Consider the following 20163-nt stretch of genomic DNA (forward strand, 5'->3'; position numbering starts at 1 on the left):
TATCTAGGAAAGGGAATTTTGACATTGGAGAGGGCTCAAAGGAGGATCACAAAATAATTCTGGAATTGAAAGGCTGTCATATGAAGAGTGTTTGATGGCTCTGTAACTCTATTCACTGGAATTCAGAAAAATAAGGAATGACCTCATTGAAACCTATCAAATGTTGAAAGGCCTCAATAAAGTGGATGCGGAGGTGGTGGAGCCTAAGACCAGATGTCACAGCCTCAAAATACAGGAGTGTACTTTTAGAACGGAGATGAAGAGGAATTTTTTTAGCCAGAGAGTGCTAAATCTGTGGAATCCGTGGCAAAAGATGGCTGAGAAGGCCAAGTCATTAGATATATTGAAGGGAGAGGTTGATAGACTCTTGATTAGTCAGGGCATAAAAGGTTACAGGGAGAAGGCAGGAGATTGGGCCTGAGGGGGAAAATGGGTCAACCATGATGAAATGGAGGCACAGACTTAATGGGCCAAATGTCTAATTCTGCTCCTATATCATATGGTCTTATTATCTTGATATAATAATCCCTTGTGTATCCCAATCTTCATTTTGCTTTCAAAATGTTTTCACAGTTAAATGAAACTCATATTCTTATCTTCCAAATCTCTCACAAATTTCTGCAGATGTACCATGGAATGCATATTGATTGGTCGCATCACTGCTTGCTAAGGCATCATCCATTATTAAGGACCCTCACCGTCCAGGACATACCCCCTTTTCATTACTTCTCATTACTATCATCAGGGAGGAGGTATGGGAGCCTAAAGATATGCACTCAGCATCTTAAGAACAGCTTCTTCCCTCCACCAACAGATTTCAGAACAGTCCTGAACCCATGGAGATTACTTCACAATTTTTCACTCTTTTTGCACTATTAATTAATAATTAATTAGCGGAACTTACAGTATTTGTAATGCATTGCACTGTACTGCTTTTGCAAAACAACGAATTTCACTACATATGTCAATGGTACTAAACCTGATTCTGACTTTGATTGATTGCAAACCTGCCTAATTGTCTCTGGCTAGTTTGAAGACATTGCTTGTTGTTGCATGCCTCAAATCACCAATCAGTGACTGGAAATCCACACCACAGAAGCTGCTTGTTTGTTTATGGTACTTCTCTTTGAGGTCAGTACTAAACTTAATTTCAAGTTCCATTGCTGTTAGTCAGATTATCTACGCTATGTTTTCCTTTACATTTCTATTAGAATATTGAAATGAACAAATATCTACTTACTTAATTACATATTCTGGCAGATCACATATCCTTGAACATCAACTCTCTCACAGCCATAGTTTTCAATATTACTGAACAGCAATTTTGCCCAGTGGAGAAGAACAGAGATCTTAAACCATCATGGCAACCAAACAGGAGGGAAGGGAAATTCACCTCCTGGGAGACAAGATAAAGAACCTGAACAAACAATTCAAAAACAGTTTGCCTGACGAAGAAGATGGTGTCAAAGATCTAACCAGCAAACTGCGGGAAGAGCTGTGCAAGCTCGGGAGGGTGGAGCAGCTGTGAGAGTGAAGAAGGGAGAAAGAGAGAAGGAGAATCATAATTGTTAAAAACCCATTCAGGTTCATCAGGGCTCTTCTCAGCCAGCGAAAATCTGCCACCCTAACCTGCTCAAAGCAGGAGGTGGAAGAATTTCTGTGGGAATCACACAGCGATCCCCGTAGGAATCAGGGACTGGAACTCAATCCAAAAATCTCCCAACCAAGTATCCCAGCAACTGAGCAGAATGTGGCAGAGCCCACGTGGCAGGAGGTCCAGGATATCATCAAGAGAGCAAAGTCATCTTGTGCCCCAGAACTAAGTGGTATACCCAACAAGGTATATAAGAAATGCCCAAAACTCCTCTGGAGGTTGTGGAAGATGATGAGGAAGATTTGGACCAAAGGCTCTCTCCCACCAAGCTGAAAAATGGCAGTAGGATGCTTTGTTCCAAAGGAAAAAGATTCCTCTACAATCACCCAGTTTAGGACAATCTCCCTCCTTAGTGTGGAGTGCAAGAAGGCTGACCTTTACTTAATGGAGAACCACTATATCAACACATCCATCCAGAAAGGTGGCATCCTGGGTTTTTCTGGGTGCCTTGAACACACCCCAATAATCAGCCAATTGATCCATGAAGCCAGGCAGAAGAAAGGCGACTTAACAGTCGTTTGGATAGACCTCGCCAAAGTCTATGGACCAGTTCCACAGTTCCTCATCCAGGTTGGCCTGGTCAATTACCATATCCTGCCAGCAACATGAGACATGATCACCAGCTACCTAGGAGGATTCAAGCTACGCTTCACTTCAGCCCACTTTATAACCAGGTGGCAAGACCTCCAAAAAGGGATTCCAACCGGCTGTACCATCTCCCCCATCTTGTTTGTCATGGGTATGAACCTCCTCATATCAGTAGCAGCAGATGTAACCCAAGGCTCAGTGTTGGAGCCCGCCATCTGACAACCTGCAATGCGGGAGTTAATGGATGACATCACAGTAATCACTATAACCCATGTCCAAGCAAGATGGGTATTGGAAACCCTGGAAAATGTAGCCACCCGGGGTAGGATGACCTTCAAGGTCAGGAAGTCCAGATACATGGTGATCAAAAGGGCAAGGTTATTAGCAAGTTCAGTCTTCAAGTACAGGGAGAAGTCATTCCATCCATAGAGGACAACCCAGTAAAGTGCCTTGGAAAGTGGATTAATGGAGCAATGATAGACAGCACCAACATCACTGACACCATAAAGCAGATTGAAGAGTGGCTGAAGAAAATTGACAAAACCAGACTCCCTGGTAAATTTAACGCATGGGTCTTCCAACATGGTCTTCTTCCAAGGCTGTCCTGGCTTTTCACGGTGTACAATTTCCCCATGACCACTGTAGAAGGCACTGAAAGGAAAGTCAACAAGCACCTGCAGAGGTGTCTGGGGATCTTTCTAAGGTTTTCTTCAGTGGGGCTCTACATAAGATTAGACCAGCGACAGCTTCCATTGTCATCGGTAGTGGAGGAGTTCAAGGTGGCAAAGTGTAGAGTTGTGTTAACACTGAGGGGCTCCAATAACAAGCTAGTAAATTGAGTAGGAGTCACAACAAGATCAGGCTGAAAGTGGGTCACCAGCTCGGCTATAGACCAGGCAATGAGCTCCCTGCAATTGAGAGACATGATTGGTAACCCATGCCTGGGACAGCAAGGCCTCGGCTCAGCACACTTCCAACGATGGGGGAGTGCAAGTGCAAGGGATAGGTGTGACATGGTCCAGGCAGAGGTATGGAACTGTGAGGACGAAAGGAGGGTATCGAACGCAGTGGAATTGGGGTCACAGGGCTCCTGGACGAAATGGGATCTTCCCAAGTGCAAGATCACTTGTGCAGAGCTTTGGAGACTGGAGCCCTTCTGCATTTCTTTCCTCCTGTGGTCTGTGTATGACACTCTCCCTATATCATCACAGCTGCACACATGGGGGCTGAGACAGGATCCCAACTGCAAGCCTTGTGGTCAGCGGGGTTCACTGGCACACATACCGTCAGGATGCAAAACAGCTTTAACACAAGGATAGTATCGGTGGCACCACGACAAGGTCCTGCTTTTCCTTTGCTGACACACTGGAGCAGGAGATGTGTTACAGGAGACCAGCTGGCAGGGAGACAACCAGGGCACTCATTTTCATCAAGGAGTGGACATGCTGGTCATTTCAAAGAAGCTTAAATCCAATCTGCTGCAAATTGCCAAATCATGGGAGATGTGGGTCAATGTGGGGAGGAAGCTGCAGTTCTTGGAGATGGTGCAAACCACACTTGGACTAGATATTGTACCATCGTCTATCAAAGTCAAGAAAATCAATCTGGTGGAGCTCACAGTACCATGGGAGGAAGGATGCAAGGAGGCTCACGAAAGGAAGGTCCTGAAATACTAGCCCTTAGTCCAGGAGTGCAGGGACAAAGGATGGCAGATGTGAATATTCACCGTGGAGATCTGCTGTAGAGGGTTCCTGGCAAGATCAGCATGAAGGTTGCTGTCTGTGCTGGGCCTTGATGAAAGGAGCAAGAACCAAGATGCTCGCAGGAAGGGGGAGGAAGCAGAAAGGGCCTCTTGCTGGATATGGAGCAGGAGAGAGGAGTCGAGCTGGAAGTCAGGAGCAGATGGGCAGTGACTTGACCACTACTGCTGGCCCACCAACTGGAGAGGGTAGTGGTTAAGGGTAAAGGCATTCTATGAATGTTGGGCACCACCTGATGACATCTGCTCCTGGCCAAAGGCTACGGTTACCTCATCGGGTAATGGTAGAGAGCACCCCGGTGTAAGATGCAAGAAGAATCAACCAGTAATTAACTTCTAAATGATTGATGAATATTTTAAATGGTGCTTGTCAGAGGTCTTTCCTGATTGGCACTCATCCATGATAGTTTAAGAGAGTCTGTTAATTCAAGTGTTGAGCTCGATAATAGTTGTGTTGAATGCTGATTGAAGTTATGATCTGCCTTCACCCAGAGAAATCACCGTAGCACTTAAATTCTTCACTGATATACCATAGGCACCACTTTGGAGTTCCATCGACTCTTACAGGGCCAAATCAAATTGTAATATTGAGCCAAATTCAATTCCCATCCACTTTCCTTGTAAAACATTTCCTTCCAAGTAATATCTGTAGCTTCAAGCTAGAAAAAGTGGAGAAATTCAACACTCAGTTAACAACCAGAAGGACACGCAATAGGTCCAAAACCGAACATGCTGTGAATGCTAATTCAGCAAAAGTATAATAAAAAAAGAAAAATAAAACCAGCAGGTTCCCTAGCCATTATCCTCACCATGATGCAAGTAGATCGGAGGCACTTAAATAACTGAAATAGGATTAATTACGCAAGTTGATGTATAACATTATATCTCACAGTAATTTTATATAATGCAGTGGTTCAGTGTACTTCTTCTACTGGACAATCATGAGTGTATAATAAGAGTGTAATAACGCAGCTAAATTACTTTTTAACATGGAACATTCTTCCAAGCACAGCAATTTGGTACTCTACATTTCACAGATTTTGAGACATGATTTTTATCCTTGTCCAATAGGAATGGTTACTCAAATTTACAAGACTTATATTGGGATGTGGGAGCAATAGGAACCTGCTGCTCAAAGACTAAGAGCATATCACAGGAGCTCCATTGTAATGTGCATACTCTTATCTATAAGCAATTACACAGCCTGTAATTCATGGAGAATGGCATCTGTACATTCCTTTTTGCTTTTTTTTCTTGATAAGATTTGCTGTAGATAGCCTTTCAAAGAAGGCTGAAATAGGCATTCTAATTCTGATTCTAATGCACCAGCACAGCTTGAATGCATTAAAATCATTCTCCTGGCTGCTCCTTTCACATCTCCTTTCATGAAATTACATCTTTTAGTTACTTACTTTACTTCTCTTTAAACATTTTTTTGTATTTTCACCCAGTTTTTTTTGTCTCATGCTTTGTGGTTCTAGTCAGAGAATGGGCAGATGGCCTAGTCTGAGTCCTTTGTCAATTGTAGTCTTGAGCTGTCCGTGACTCAGTAAATGATAGCATCCCAATCTACTTATCTGCAAATTTCTATTCCCCATGCGCCAGAAATTAAATGTCAGTGGTGATGCTGAGATTTTGAATTACCATGTGAGGTTCTTTTCATCTCCTGCTAAAAACAGACTGAAGTATCATTTTTTAAGTCAAAGAATACAGATCTTGGAAAGTAATATTCCTGAGAAAATTATTTAACTTCTAACTAGTAATCAGAAATAAAAATAATAACATACATCTCTAATGGTGTTTTTTCAGTATACAAATAAAACTATAGAACAATTGAAAATATTATCAATCCAATTGTAACTTTAGACACAAGAGAAAATCTGCAGATGCTGGAAATCTAAGCAACAAACACAAAACGCTGGAAGAACTCAGCAGGCCAGACAGCATCTATGGAAAAAGGTAGCTGATGTTTCGGGCCAAGACTCTGTACTGTTTTTCCATAGAGTCTTGCCGAAGGATCTCAGCCCGAAATGCTGACTGTACTTTTTTCCATAGATGCTGTCCAGCCTGCTGAGTTCTTCCAGCATTTTTTGTGTGTAACTTTCCATAACAGTGTTAAGGCTGAACTTGTATTGTGTGCAGTTCTGGTTGCAACACTACAGGAAGAAAGTGACTGCATTCAAAGAGTATGGAGAAAAATCAGCAGGATCTGCTTAGATTTAAGGACTTTAGTCATTGGGAGAGATTGGATAGACCTGGACTTATTTTTACTAGGGTGAAATATATAAAATTATAGGAGATATAGATAGGGTAGATGCTTAAAATTCTTCTCCCATTGAAAGGCTATCAAAAAGAAGAGGGCTTGTGTTTAAGGTTAGAGAAGGAAGTTTCAAAGGAATTTGAGGGATAAATGTTTTCATAAAGAGTGTTTCATATTTGGAACCCACTGTCAGAGGAGGTGGTGGAATCAAATATAATTACTACATTTACAAAGACTTTAAATAGACAAGGAATTGAAGGTTATGGTTCCAGTGTGGGCAAATAAAATTAGTACAGATGGGAAAACATGTTGCTATGAAACTGGTGGGCCAAGGGAACAATTTGTGTGCTGCATAACTCTGATTCTATGATTATATAATCAACACATGAACGAATTAATATTCGATAATTAAATAATAAAAGAAGATACATGCTTACAGAAGAATCCAATTTTCTCACAGTTATAGTGTTTCTTTGAAAGTGGAGCACTTATTTAGTGTATTAATACAAGAACTGTCTGGAGTAAGGTATTTGTTTTCTAGATCAGAGACAAGGAATTCTCACATGTATCATATTTTGGTAAATTGTCTATTTGTAGTTTTTTACTGATAGATTTCTTTTTGTAATTTGCAGATGATTCTCACTGAAATATGACAACGTGGAAGTGCCATTCCCAATGTGTCAAGTTAAGACAAAACATATTGGACTGACAACATTTGCTGCTTCAGTTTGGCTTGTTCCGATGCAGATAACATTATATACACTGAGTGAAATATACAGTGGATTCCGATTAATTGAGATACGTGGGGACCAGTACATTTTGGCGCAAATAAGTGGCTGTTCCGATGAGTCAAGTTTCATGGAAATAGTTAAGAAGGTATAAAAAAAGCAAAGTACTGTTTAACTGAGTAACAAACTGTGTATTTAAATTAAGTACAGAACAAATTAGAACATCATCAATACTACTACAATTATATAAAACTGTGCATTAGTTCCAAATAGTTATTGATGGAGGAATTCATTCAGTGTACACTGCTGTGTTCTTTTGATGGACTGTAAGTGAACAAAATCAAAGCAGACACCTTGTGCAAATAATGGACTGACATCATACAATGCACCCAACTATTCCATCTTCCAAACCTTCATTTTATTGTAACGTTCAAGATGACTGTCAATACATTCAAATTCTATGTATTTTCTAATTTATTGACATAATGAAATCATTTTTTGTTCCACTCACGGCCGCATCTCCAAGCCTGAATGTTTGAAACTGCAGTGAGCGAAACAGTTCTGGCTTTCCTTACTGGTTATTTCTCACCCACTATCAGTGACAAAACCCACTGCTTCTCAAACACAAACAACTGACACTATTTATAAACTGTTTGCTCTAAGCATGATGTAGTGTTGAATGGTCACGCAAGTGCACATGGCTAGTTAGGAACTTTTGGCAACAGCTTCAGTCCCAGTGAAATGGCATAGTGTCCCAAATAAACGGTAGAATCCTGGCTAGTTTCTAGATTTTTATCTTTAAGAATTTTCCCAAATAAGTGGCTGCCCTTAATTGCATTTTGTAACTAGTGTTGTTCAAGACATTCTTTCCTTCCCTGATCACTTGGGGGATGTTATTGAGGGTGATGACACATTGTTATTGGATTAACAGTTGAACGAATCTGATAAACCAAGAGGATCATCCCATTTGAAGAGTTGAGATCAACATAAACACCTACAAGAACATTAGTTCTTAAAGCAACAATAAATTAAACAAAAAGACAGAAGTGAAGATTATCCAGGGTCAGAACAATCTCAGAGTGGGGGGCAGGTGACAATTTGAGGCAGTAGGCAAAGCTTCAGGTTTATCACCTCCTTTTTTCATTCCCCTTTTGTAGGGTGCAGATTTTTCACAAACCCTCAACTAGTGCTTCACTCTGGAGGGCTTGTTTCATGTGCAAGCTTGGACAGCGAACGCCAACAAGTTCTTTCCTATCGTGGGAACATGTAGCTGAGTGAATTGCATATTTACATGAGTGCACTTTCATCAGCAGTGCCTGGAAGATGAACATGAGTGGGAAATCTGCTCTGCGCCCCCACCAGCTTCTGATCCCCTCCACCCTTCCCCACAATCTACACACTTTAACACAAGGACTTCTCCCTGAGTTGGATGACATAATGCAAAGCAGATAGGCATTCTGTCTTCCTGATCATTATTGGACAGCATTTTTTTGCTTCTGCTGACTGAAAATGTTACTGATGGAGCCTACTGATATCCATTTTACAAGTAATAACACATATTACTAAATTAATGAGTCTGTTGCTATATTTTCTTCTGTGGTAGTAATGATTGTTGTGTATTCCATATTGCTGGACAATCATAATCTTTGAGTTGATGCATGATTGTGACATAATTGTTGTATGTTTATCAAGCAATTCTCTTTCATCGATCTGTGGGTAATAATTTGCTCAGTATGTATTGAAAAAAACTTCGTTGTGAATTTAGCTGCAATCCAATCTTCAAGCTCAGATGATGGTTATGAAGGAGCTGAAATAATATCGGTATTGAAACTGCCATTAACCTGAGTTACTCACACAAAATGCTGGAGGAACTCAGCAGATCAGGAAACATTTATAGGAATGAAAGTTGATGTTTTGGGCTGAGACCCTTCTTCAGGACTGGAAAGGAAGGGGCAAGACACCAGAATAAAAAAGGTGTGGAGAGTAGGAGGATTAGCTGGTAGGTTGCAGGTGAAGCCAGGTGGGTGGGAAAGATAAAGGGCTGGAGGAGAAGGAATCTGACAGGGGAGGAGAGTGAACCATGCAAGAAAGGGAAGAAGGAGGAGCTCCAGGGGAGGTGATAGGTGGGTGAGATGAAGAGGTAAATGTCCAGAGTGGAGAATAGAAGAGAGGGAAGTGAGGAGGGAGGAAAAAAATTGCCAAAGGGAGAAATAGATGTTCTTTCCATCAGGTTGGAGGCTACCTTGATGGAATATGAGGTGTTGCTCCTCCACCCTGAGAGTGGCCTCATTGTGGCAAAAGAGACCATGGACCACCATGTCGGAGTGGGAATGGAGGTAGGAATTGAAGTGGTTGGCCACCCGGAAATTCTGCTTTTGGTGGATGGATTGGAAGTGCTCGACAAAGCAGTCCCCCAATTTATGCTGGTTCTCACCACCATAGAGGAGGCCGCATCAGGAGAACTGGATACAATAGATGACACCAATAGATTCGCAAATGAAGTGTTGCCTTACCTGGCATGACTGTTAGGGGCACTGAATGGATGTAAGGTAGGAGATGAATGGGCAGGTGTAGCATTTCTGGCTGCCTGCTGGGATATGTGTCAGGTGAGAGATTAGTGGAGAGGAAGAAATGGACAAGGGAGTCAAAGAGGGAGCAATTTCATTAACCTGAGCTACTTCAGCTACAATTCTGTTAGTTAACTCTACCAGTACATCTGTGGTAATGTACTCAGACACCTCTCCTGCCAAAGTTCCCCGAATAATGTCTTCAGCACTTTACTGGTCCTGAAATGACGAATTTCACTTTGGTATTCAAAAGAATTTTAGGTTTTAAAAGAATTATCTTTCAACAGAATAGCAGAAATAGGCATTTAGAAAGTCAATTTTTTTTCATTTTTGGCATTTTTAAGGCACTTTGTGTGGTGATTCACAGACAGTAATAGTACTGATCTTGTCCATCCACTTAGAGTATCTGCTCACAGTCCCTTTAGGCCTTCATTACTCCATCCAGATGGTGAGGCCAACCTTGCTGGCCCAAAGCATCCAGAGCTCTACCTGTGTGGTTGGGAGAGAGCATGGACCCCTGGACGTGAAGTGAGAAGGCTCCATCCTGACAGCTGACAAAAATACAACACAGCTTTGCTGGCTGCAAAAGCAATCAGGTATTTTTAAAACTCTCTACAATTCAGAATTCTTTTTTATAACTATTACATTTGAAATAATAGATTAAGGAAAAACTTAAAAGACTCAAAATACAAACTGATATTTTAAAACATAAAACTAAAGAGAAAAAATTTAAAGAAGAGTGAGCCATCACCATTTTATTGATTCCTACAATCCTTATTGAATTCATTGGGGTCTTGGGTCCTGCATCAGGTCAAATCTAGCACCGGATCCAGGCTTATTGGTGTGGAACATTGATGAATCAATGACTGTGGGCACTATACTATGTGGTGCAATACTGAAAGAGTGAACTGAAAGCAGTCCAGTCTGCCGATCTCTGGTACTTCTAACTTTCATGGGGCATGGACCTAAATTGGGAGTTGCTGCTTCCTGCATGGTTAAACACTGAGGGCCCTGACTAGAAGTGTCATCATTGGGCACAAGTTCTGGTCCCATTCATCCGTTGCAGCTGAAAACGGTCTTAGTCCTGAGTAGAGCAAAATCATGAATAGCCTCATAGCATCCATTGGGAAATGTGAAACCTGACCTCCTGCCAGTATTTCCATTAATGTTAGAAACATTTTGGAGTTATGAAAATGAATTTCTAGGCTTCTAACGTCCATAAAAAATGATTGGCAAAAGGTGATGGATAAAAGAGAATTAACACCTTTGATTTTATTATTTTCAATTAAACTTACATTATTTCATTACATTAAAAACAATAAAACCAAAAGCCTAAATACTTAACAAAGTCAGTATCTGTTTAAGTGTAATGTACCTATTGATAATGATGACATTATCAATAATTGCTCTACTTGTGACCTTGAATGGCTTCCTATGCTGCAGAAACTACCAACCATCTTAACCACAGATCCCCTCAGGGTAAACAAAATATAGACTTTTAATGAATTCCTCTTGTTAAGTTCAAAGTAAATTTTATTATCAAAGTACGTACATGTCACTATGTACAAACCTGAGATTTATTTTCTTGTGGGCGTACTCAGTAAAATATAACAGGATCAAGGAAAGATCAGCGTGCAGAAGACAACAAACTGTGCAATGCTATTATAAATAAATAGCATAAATAACAAGAACATGAGATAATGAGATAAAGAGTCCTTAAAGTAAAGGAAAATGAACATTAGAAATTATTGGGGAAATACTCATCATCTTGGCCACCAAATATGGAACAAAATACAGAATTAGAATTGACCTGGACCATTATCTCTTTCTCCCTTGTACCTGCTGTTTGACCTGCTGAACATTTTGAAAAATTTGGATTCAGTTTCAGACTTCCTGCATTTGAAGTATTTTGCTTTTATGTTATCACTGATAACTCTAAGTTGGTGTTATTTTGCTGAATGCAAGCAACGTTATGTAGTCTGGTGTCTCATAAACATAAATAATATGCTGACTGTGACTTGCAGAACACGGTAGCTGCTGGAATCCAAGATAAATACTGGTTGATAGGAAACTCACCAAATATGTGTATTAGTTATCTGAAATTCTTGAATTTGGTATTAAGTCCTGAGGACTACAGTGTGGACAGATGGAAAATGAGGTGTGATTTCGAGAGTTTACATGGGACTTAACTGTAATGGTTTGCTCATCGAGACTGAGATCCAGGTGACAGTGGCCATTAAAACTTGCTCGCCCTTCATTAGCCTCAGTTTAACAGTGATTCTATCAACATAGTCGAGTAGCCAGGTGGCCTACTCCTGCTCTGAATTTATTATGTTCATATGTGTCCTTTCATAAGATGTTCTTAATTCAGAAAAGGCATTAGTCATAGATGGTGATAAGTGGGAATGGAAAAGAAAACCCTGGCCTAACAAATTCTTTTCAGAGGGATAATGATATTAGTGCCCAATTGACAAATGTGACTTCAAATGCATGTTAATGGCTCTGGAGCCTTTGGGAGATTCCGAAGTCACGAAAGCCATTCAAACTGCTGTATAATTACAACTCTTTCCTCCCTTATTACGACTGGTGAATTTACGTTTACAATGAATGAGAACTGAGTGCGATCTGTTGATTACTCTGCAGGCTGCATCATCACATACATTGACTGAAATTCATAAAGCAGGATCCTGAAGGTCGTAAGTCAAACAAAACCAAAGCTAAAAGCAAGCTAAAATATACTCACCGTAAGATTCCATTCGCCTTTGGGGTTCTCTCCCCAGGAGTGGATGGTCATAAATGTCCAGTTTTTTATTCCCATTTTGCTGTTATCAAACATACGAGCTCCCAGGAGTTCAGACTTGGTACCATTTGGGGAGGTGAGATGAATGCTCAAGTCTCCACGGCAAACGCTTGATATGGTGACAGTCACCTGAAAAAGTTCGATCCTTTAGTATTTACACGATCAAACAAACCTACCCAGTCAACACCTGTTCCCAGGATTTTGTTTGATGTATAAAATGCTCATGCGAGATACATCACAATCATAAAACATTTTTCGGCAATTGCAGTGTATTTCCTTCCTAGCTCTTGCTTTGGGACATCATAACAGATAAATCCAAGACTACAATAGTGATATTTATCTTCATATCGAAGGATCCAAACTAAAGAGCTGAAGAGTAACATTGTGGCAATCGAGCTGCTGTACGTATTCATTTGAACCAACATGACTGACATTTAATTATCATTATACAATGATTCTTCTTATAAAGTTATTCTGGGCTGCTATTGGGCCATTGTTGTTTCAATGGTTCAATGGTTTGATTTACTATCAGGGCATTTATAGTATACAAGCTGAAATCCATATTCTTCACAGAGATCCACAAAACAGAGAGGAAAAAACCCAAAAAGAATGAATGACAGCTGAACATTACAATCTCAAAGCCCCTGTCCCCCATGCACAAGCAGCAGCGAAGCATCAACCCTCCCCTTCCCCCTTCTCCCATTTGTTCCAGTAAAAAGCATCAGAGCCCCACCCCCCATCACCACCCACTTTGCAAGCAATAGCAAGACCCTAGAGACCATAATCATAGTCATTGTCACAGTCATACTTTATTGATCCCGGGGGAAATTGGTTTTCATTACAGTTACACCATAGATAATTAAATAGTAATAAAACCATAAATAATTAAATAGTAATATATAAATTATGCCAGGAAATAAGTCCAGGACCAGCCTATTGGCTCAGGGCGTCTGACCCTCCAAGGGAGGAGTTGTAAAGTTTGATGTCCACAGGCAGGAATGACTTCCTATGACGCTCAGTGTTGCATCTCAGTGGAATGAGTCTCTGGCTGAATGTACTCCTGTGCCCAACCAGAACATATGTAGTGGATGGGAGACGTTGTCCAAGATGGCATGCAACTTGGACAGCATCCTCTTTTCAGACACCACCGTCAGAGAGTCCAGTTCCATCCCCACAACATTACTGGCCTTACGAATGAGTTTGTTGATTCTGTTGGTGTCTGCTACCCTCAGCCTGCTGCCCCAGCCTGCTGCCCCAGCACACAACAGCAAACATGATAGCACTGGCCACCACAGACTCGTAGAACATCCTCAGCATCGTCCGGCAGATGCTAAAGGACCTCATTCTCCTCAGGAAATAGGGACGGCTCTGACCCTACTTGTAGACCACCTCAGTGTTCTTTGACCAGTCCAGTTTATTGTTAATTCGTATCCCCAGGTATTTGTAATCTTCCACCATGTCCACACTGACCCCCTGGATGGAAACAGGGGTCACCGGTACCTTAGCTCTCCTCAGGTCTACCACCAGCTCCTTAGTCTTTTTCACATTAAGCTGCAGATAATTCTGCTCACACCATGTGACAAAGTTTCCTACCGTAGCCTTGTGCTCAGTCTCATCTCCCTTGCTGATGCATCCAACTATGGCAGAGTCATCAGAAAACTTCTGAAGATGACAAGACTCTGTGCAGTAGTTGAAGTCCGAGGTGTAAATGGTGAAGAGAAAGGGAGAAAGACAGTCCCCTGTGACGCCCCAGTGCTGCTGATCACTCTGTCGGACACACAGTGTTGCAAGCACACGTACTGTGGTCTGTCAGTCAGGTAATCAAGAATCCATGACACCAGGAAAGCATGCACCTGCATCGCTGTCAGCTTCTCCCCCAGCAGAGCAGGGTGGATGGTGTTGAACGCACTGGAGAAGTCAAAAAACATGACCCTCACAGTGCTCGCTGGCTTGTCCAGGTGGGTGTAGACATGGTTCAGCAGGTAGACAATGGCATCCTCAACTCCTAGTCGGGGCTGGTAGGCGAACTGGAGGGGATCTAAGTGTGGCCTGACCATAGGCCGGAGCAGCTCCAGAACAAGTCTCTCCAGGGTCTTCATGATGTGGGAGGTCAATGCCACCGGTCTGTAGTCATTGAGGCTGCTGGGGCGCGGCGTCTTTGGCACAGGGACGAGGCAGGACGTCTTCCACAGTACAGGAACCCTCCGGAGCCTCAGGCTCAGGTTGAAGACATCCAGAGTCCATCAAAAACTACTGTCCATCCCAACATTCCAACATCACAACAGGTCCCTCTCTTTCACTAATGAAGAAGAGAAAGATATCGCTCCTGTCACGTGAAAGGGGAGACCAAGTTTGTCATCTGCATTAATGATTTGAATAAGAATGTAGAAGGCGTGGTAAGTTTGTTGATGACACTAAAATAAGTGGTATAGTAGTTAATGAAGAAAGTTATCAAAAATTATAGGGAGATATTGATCATCTAGTAAGCGGGCCAAGTGATGGTAAAGGGATTTTGATTCAGATAACCATGAGGTGTTGCATTTTGGAAAATCATATCAAGGTAGGACATTCACTATGAACTGGTGGATCTTGGGGAATGTTGGAGAGCAGAGAATCTTGGAGTACAGGTTCTTGGTTTAGTAAAATGGAGTCACGGGTAGATGGTGGTGAAGGAGACTTGGCAAGTTGGTCTTCAGCATTGAATGTATCGAGTATAGAAGCTGGAAAGTCATGATGCAGTTGTACAAGATGCTGGTGAGGCTGCACTTAGAATATTGAGTTCAGCGTTGGCCATCCAAAGATGTCATCAAACTTGAAAGAGTGCAGAAAAAACTTATGAGGAGTTTTCCAGAATTCAAGGGACTGAGTTATAATGAGCGGTAGGACGTTTTGTATTGGAGTCCAGGAAATTGAGAGGTGCATAAAATCATGAGGGGCATTGGTAGGCTGAAAACACTCAAACCTTTTTCCTAGGGTTGGGGAATCAAGAACTGGAGGGCATATGTTTAAGTTGTGAAGGGAAAGATCCAGTAGGAACTTGAGGAGCTAGTTTTTTTTTTGCACAGAGGATGTAATGTATGTGGATGAGCTGTCAGAGGAAGTGGTACAATAGCAACTTTTAAAAGACATTTGGATAGGTGTATGGTAGTAAAAGTTCAGAATGTCATGGGCCAAACTCTGGCAAAAGAGACTAGCCTGGATGGGCTTCTTGGTTGGGCTAAGTGGTCCAGTTGGGCTAAATGGTCTGTTTCAGTGCTCAAATCCAGTACAGACTGATGAGTCAAGTGGCCACTTTGGCGTCATAATACACAAGTTCGGAATATTATGTTACGGCTAATAAAAATCTCCTTGTAGGAAATGAGTGGGGAAATTGCACAAAAAGATTGGACTAATGTTGTTTGAAAAAGATCCTTGAGCCTCAATTAAATGAGAAGCAATTGATTGGTTATCATGGTGACAAATTGCATCAGCATCATGGAAGTGGGAATTGGGAAGGAATCTTCCTTGGATTTGGATTCAAAGGTTTTAGAGTTCAGCTACGTTATTGAAAACCCCAAGAAAAATGTGAAATCAATAGGATTTTGAGCGGCCTGATGACAATTTTTGTAATCTGTGGATATTGCCCGTGGTATTAGTGTTTATTTAGTTTAATTTATTTGAGATAAAAGTGCAACATATGCAGTCATTTGCAGGAAGAAATTGGGAATTTCAACTAGTTTTTGGTAAATGCTGCAATGTATGAAAATGACAGTTTTTGGGCACTTTTATTGCCTGTTCCATTTCCGTTTTGTTGTCTGAGGGGTGGATGTTTGGGGGGGGGTTGATGTTCTCTTAGTGTTCCGTTAGTTTTTTGTGCGGGGGTGGGGTTGTTTTTTGGGGGTCAATGTTCCTGTTTTGTTTTGTGTGGGGGAGGGGGTTTTTGGCGGGTTGATTATTGGGATGCCGTTCTTTTTCTGTTGCGGGGGGTGGATTTGATGTTTCACTCTGAATGACTTTCATGTTCGCTCTTTGTTTCTTGGCTATCTGGAGAAGACATATTTCAGAGATGTATGTGGATACATACTTTGATAATAAATGAACCTTTGAAAATGCTACAATTAACTGTCTCACACCAGTGCAGATTTTTTTTTCTCTGGCAGGTTTGTAGCTGTAATCTCCAGGATAATTTTCTGAGTATATATCAGTGAAGAGGACACTGAGTGTTCCAAGTGAATATCAGAAAAATTGCAGGTACACTGCCCATGATAATCTTATAAAGTGAGCAAGGTTCCCCACCACAGGGAAAGTAATCTGATATTCTAACAGTTTTAGAGGCCAGCTTTAATTCTATGAATCATGCAACATACTGACAGGGAAAGCATTCAATTTTACAGCTCCATGTCTTGATTACTTTCAATCATTTCTCCCCCTGACCCCCATGCCTTCATCCAGGCATTGACTTCCTCCTATCCCTCCCAAATAAAGTACATATATGGAACAACAGTGCAATCCAAAATGACAATTCTATTTTTAGCAACTCTGCATTAATATGGGTTCATGTTAACTGTATCATCATGTGCTCAATCTCAGTCCTCTGTCCTATTCCCAGCAAAAGGAGTGTGGGACATCAAACAACATATAATTATCCTACATTTTAATACCAGTGGGGCTATTATGTTAAGTGCACAGCTGAGAACACTGACAAAATTCACATATGATTGCAACACTGAATTCAATTTCATTGTAGTGTCAGCTTTGTAACCATGGAGGTGCCAGCCTATTGTTTTACTGAGACTTCACTGAATGAGGCAATTTTACAAGTACTTTCCTGACACCTCCATAAGTTAAAGGTCTGGCTCTAGTGAAGCTAAATTTAATCTGATCTATTAAGAAGTCATTAGAGTTTCTTCTACAGTGACAGCAACATAAAAAATAAAATCAATATTGCACATGTAATAACTCCTAATTTTTATCAAACATCATTGTGGAATTAAGCCATTTCTCAGTAAATGAATGGACTGGGATATTTGCTTTGTTGATTACCATTGGAACCATATTTAGAATTTCTTATTATATCATCAATTTCCTCCCATTTCATCTCCTTTTTGCAAACAGTATTGATTTGGGTGCTGTTTGTTTTCTGTTAATAAAAGCTTTTTTTGCAGTTGCTTTTGCATTCATGAAGTTGAAGTGAGGGGTATCAAGTTTGCAGCTTGGCACAGTAGAGGTCCCATCTCGATGGCCACTCCATGAAATAAGGTTGCAAGTTGGGCTGATGTACAGCACCGAGGATGTACTGCGTGGACAGAGGCGCATACTGTACTTTCCAATGAAGACAGAAGCTGACGACCCAGCTGACTGCATGGACTGACGTTACAGGGCTAACTAATCTTACTATTTGAAAAAAAAGCAGTAGCAGTTTTTCTGGTTTCTGGCAGGTATTTGTACTTCAACTAAAAGCACTAAAGCAGATAAATTAGAGATTTAATTTACTGTTGTTTTGTGGGATCTCGTTGTACACATACAGAAAACGCATACGAGGATAAATGGCTGCCACATTTATCCACACAACAACTGTGGCCTGCACTTCAAAGAGTTACTCGTTGGTTGGGACATCCTGCTGACATGATAAGTGCAAGTTTCCTTCTTAAATATAATTTCTGTTGCTTTTTCTGGAAATTGCTACTCTGTCGACAATAATCCCAGCAATGAGCCCACTGTGCAGCATCTGCTTTACCAGCTTGCTGCCCTGCAATTAAAGGTGGCACATTAGGAATGCTTAAAGTTTCCTGAGACAAAATTCAAATTGATTTGTGGTTTGGATGGTTGTTTCAAACCCAAATGATGGTGCAGCCTCTGACTATAAGGACGACCCTTTAGAACAGAGATGAGGAGAAATTCCTTTAGCCAGAGAGTGGTGAATCTGTGGAATTCATTGCCACAGACTGCTGCAGAGGCCAAATCATTGAGTATATTTAAAGTAGAAGTTGCTAAGTTCTTGGTTATTCAGGGTGTCGTCGGTTACAGGAAAAGGCAGGAGAATGGGTTGAGAGGTATAATAAGTCAGCCATGATGGAATAGCAGAGCAGACTCGATGGGTTGAATGGCCTCATCCTGCTCCTATATCTAATTGTATTTTATGACTACAGCTATATCCAAAAGTTAAGTCGCAGCACAGTGGTAAGAGAGAAAATGTTAACGTTTATGGCCAATGGTGCCAAGAGTACTTAGTTAAAGTATTAAATGTCGATATTGTAGTCAAGTATGGCAGTCATCTCTACACAACAGGATATACAAAAATGCAATTAGATAAATGAGTAATTAATTTGTTTTTGCTGGTATTGGTTCAGGTGTAAATGTTAGACATTCTTTACTCTTCTTCAATCAACGTTTTGAAAACTTTAAAGTCCAAAACCATATGTTGCTTCAGTATCTCAGATAAAGGATGGGATCTCCAATATTGCAGTAACCCCTCAGCACCATGCTGAATAGTCTGCTTAAACTAAATTATGTGCATAAATTGTTAGAAAGGGTCTTGATTGCACAACCTTGATTCTATGACTAAGACGCTGAATCATACAACACTGCATAATCTATTACAGTGAAGGAAAGCACATGACTTGGAGTACTTGTACAGTAATTGATAAAAAGGAACCTAAAATAAATAGATCTGACCTCTATCTTGGCAATTTTTAATTGCTAAGATGAAACATTTAATTTTCTTGAACTAGTCAATTGATCAGCCAATGAAAGGCATGCCAAAACAGAAAAGTATCCATGTTGCCAAGTGCTGGCTTCTAAATAAATCTTCAATATTTTTATTGGATTACAGCATAAACAATCCTATTATTAGCCTCAGTTACCAGCAGGTTGAGTGCTCTGCATTGCACTAAATTCTGGTTCATCTGATAAAGTTACAGTCAGACAGATTTAACAGGCAGCATTAATTTTTTAAATTTAAATGTCAGTAAAATATTTATTAGTGTTTACACAAAAAATTCTGACTCTACATAATTTGATTTATGTCAGCCATTGCCTGCATCATTTATCTCCATTTTATGAAATATGGTTAGACTGGTGAAAGCTGTGCTTGTTAGAGCCTCTCTCACCTCTACATGCTCGAGTGTGTCAATCGCATTCTCTTTTCCATGGCATGCATTTGTTTCCAGACTCAGCATCAGAGAACCTTTTGTAGGAACAGATCTGGAGGATTGAACAGAAGAGAGGAGAGGAAAATAGTCATTTTACAGAAACTGTAGCTTTTAAATAAAATGGCACATTCCAATCATTTAGACTGCATAGATCCATCACTGTTAGATAGTGGCCCTGCTTTTTTATGCACTTTTCAAATGTTCTGTCTATTTTTTAAAATTTCTTCTGGGAAAGAGGCTTGAAAGTGAGTTGCAGGTCAAGGCAATAATTACCTGCTGCTCGGGATGCTCTCTGATGGCTTGTTCTACCTTTGCAGCCATGCATTCCCCAGTCACCAGGGACTTCACGTTACCTATTCTAGTCACATCAGTTTCTGCTGATGACAGAATCGTGCCCTCATCCATCACATTTACATTTCAAAATGCCATACTGCTGGTATTGATTAATTATTAACAACTCTGGTCACTTGTGAGGATTATCAAATCTTGAGTCTGGGTTATGGTCCCTTTCATTTCCATACTCCTTTTATACATATTCTTTCCAATAGTGATTCAATTTGCCTTTTAGATCTGATCATTTGGATGTACTCGTGGCACTCACCAAATTACATCAACTGTTAAAATACATGATGAAAAATTAACGGGTGTTATTGAATAGAGACGACTATTCTGGTGTA

The 20163-nt window shown here is 40.8% G+C and overlaps 1 protein-coding gene across 1 annotated transcript in view; it reads right to left on the bottom strand.

Annotated features, from left to right (window-relative positions):
- The window catches only part of LOC140200925 (neuroendocrine convertase 1-like), a 310355-nt gene that overhangs the window by 60351 nt on the left and 229841 nt on the right, over positions 1-20163 (bottom strand). Inside the window, exons 9-10 of the mRNA XM_072264575.1 lie at positions 19445-19538; positions 12300-12485 (exon numbers count right to left, since the gene is read on the bottom strand). Of these exons, the coding sequence (XP_072120676.1) occupies positions 12300-12485; positions 19445-19538 (280 nt within the window). The remainder of the gene's footprint in view (positions 1-12299; positions 12486-19444; positions 19539-20163) is intronic.

Source organism: Mobula birostris, chromosome 7 (genome assembly GCF_030028105.1).
Source record: "Mobula birostris isolate sMobBir1 chromosome 7, sMobBir1.hap1, whole genome shotgun sequence".
NCBI classification, from domain to species: domain Eukaryota; kingdom Metazoa; phylum Chordata; class Chondrichthyes; order Myliobatiformes; family Myliobatidae; genus Mobula; species Mobula birostris.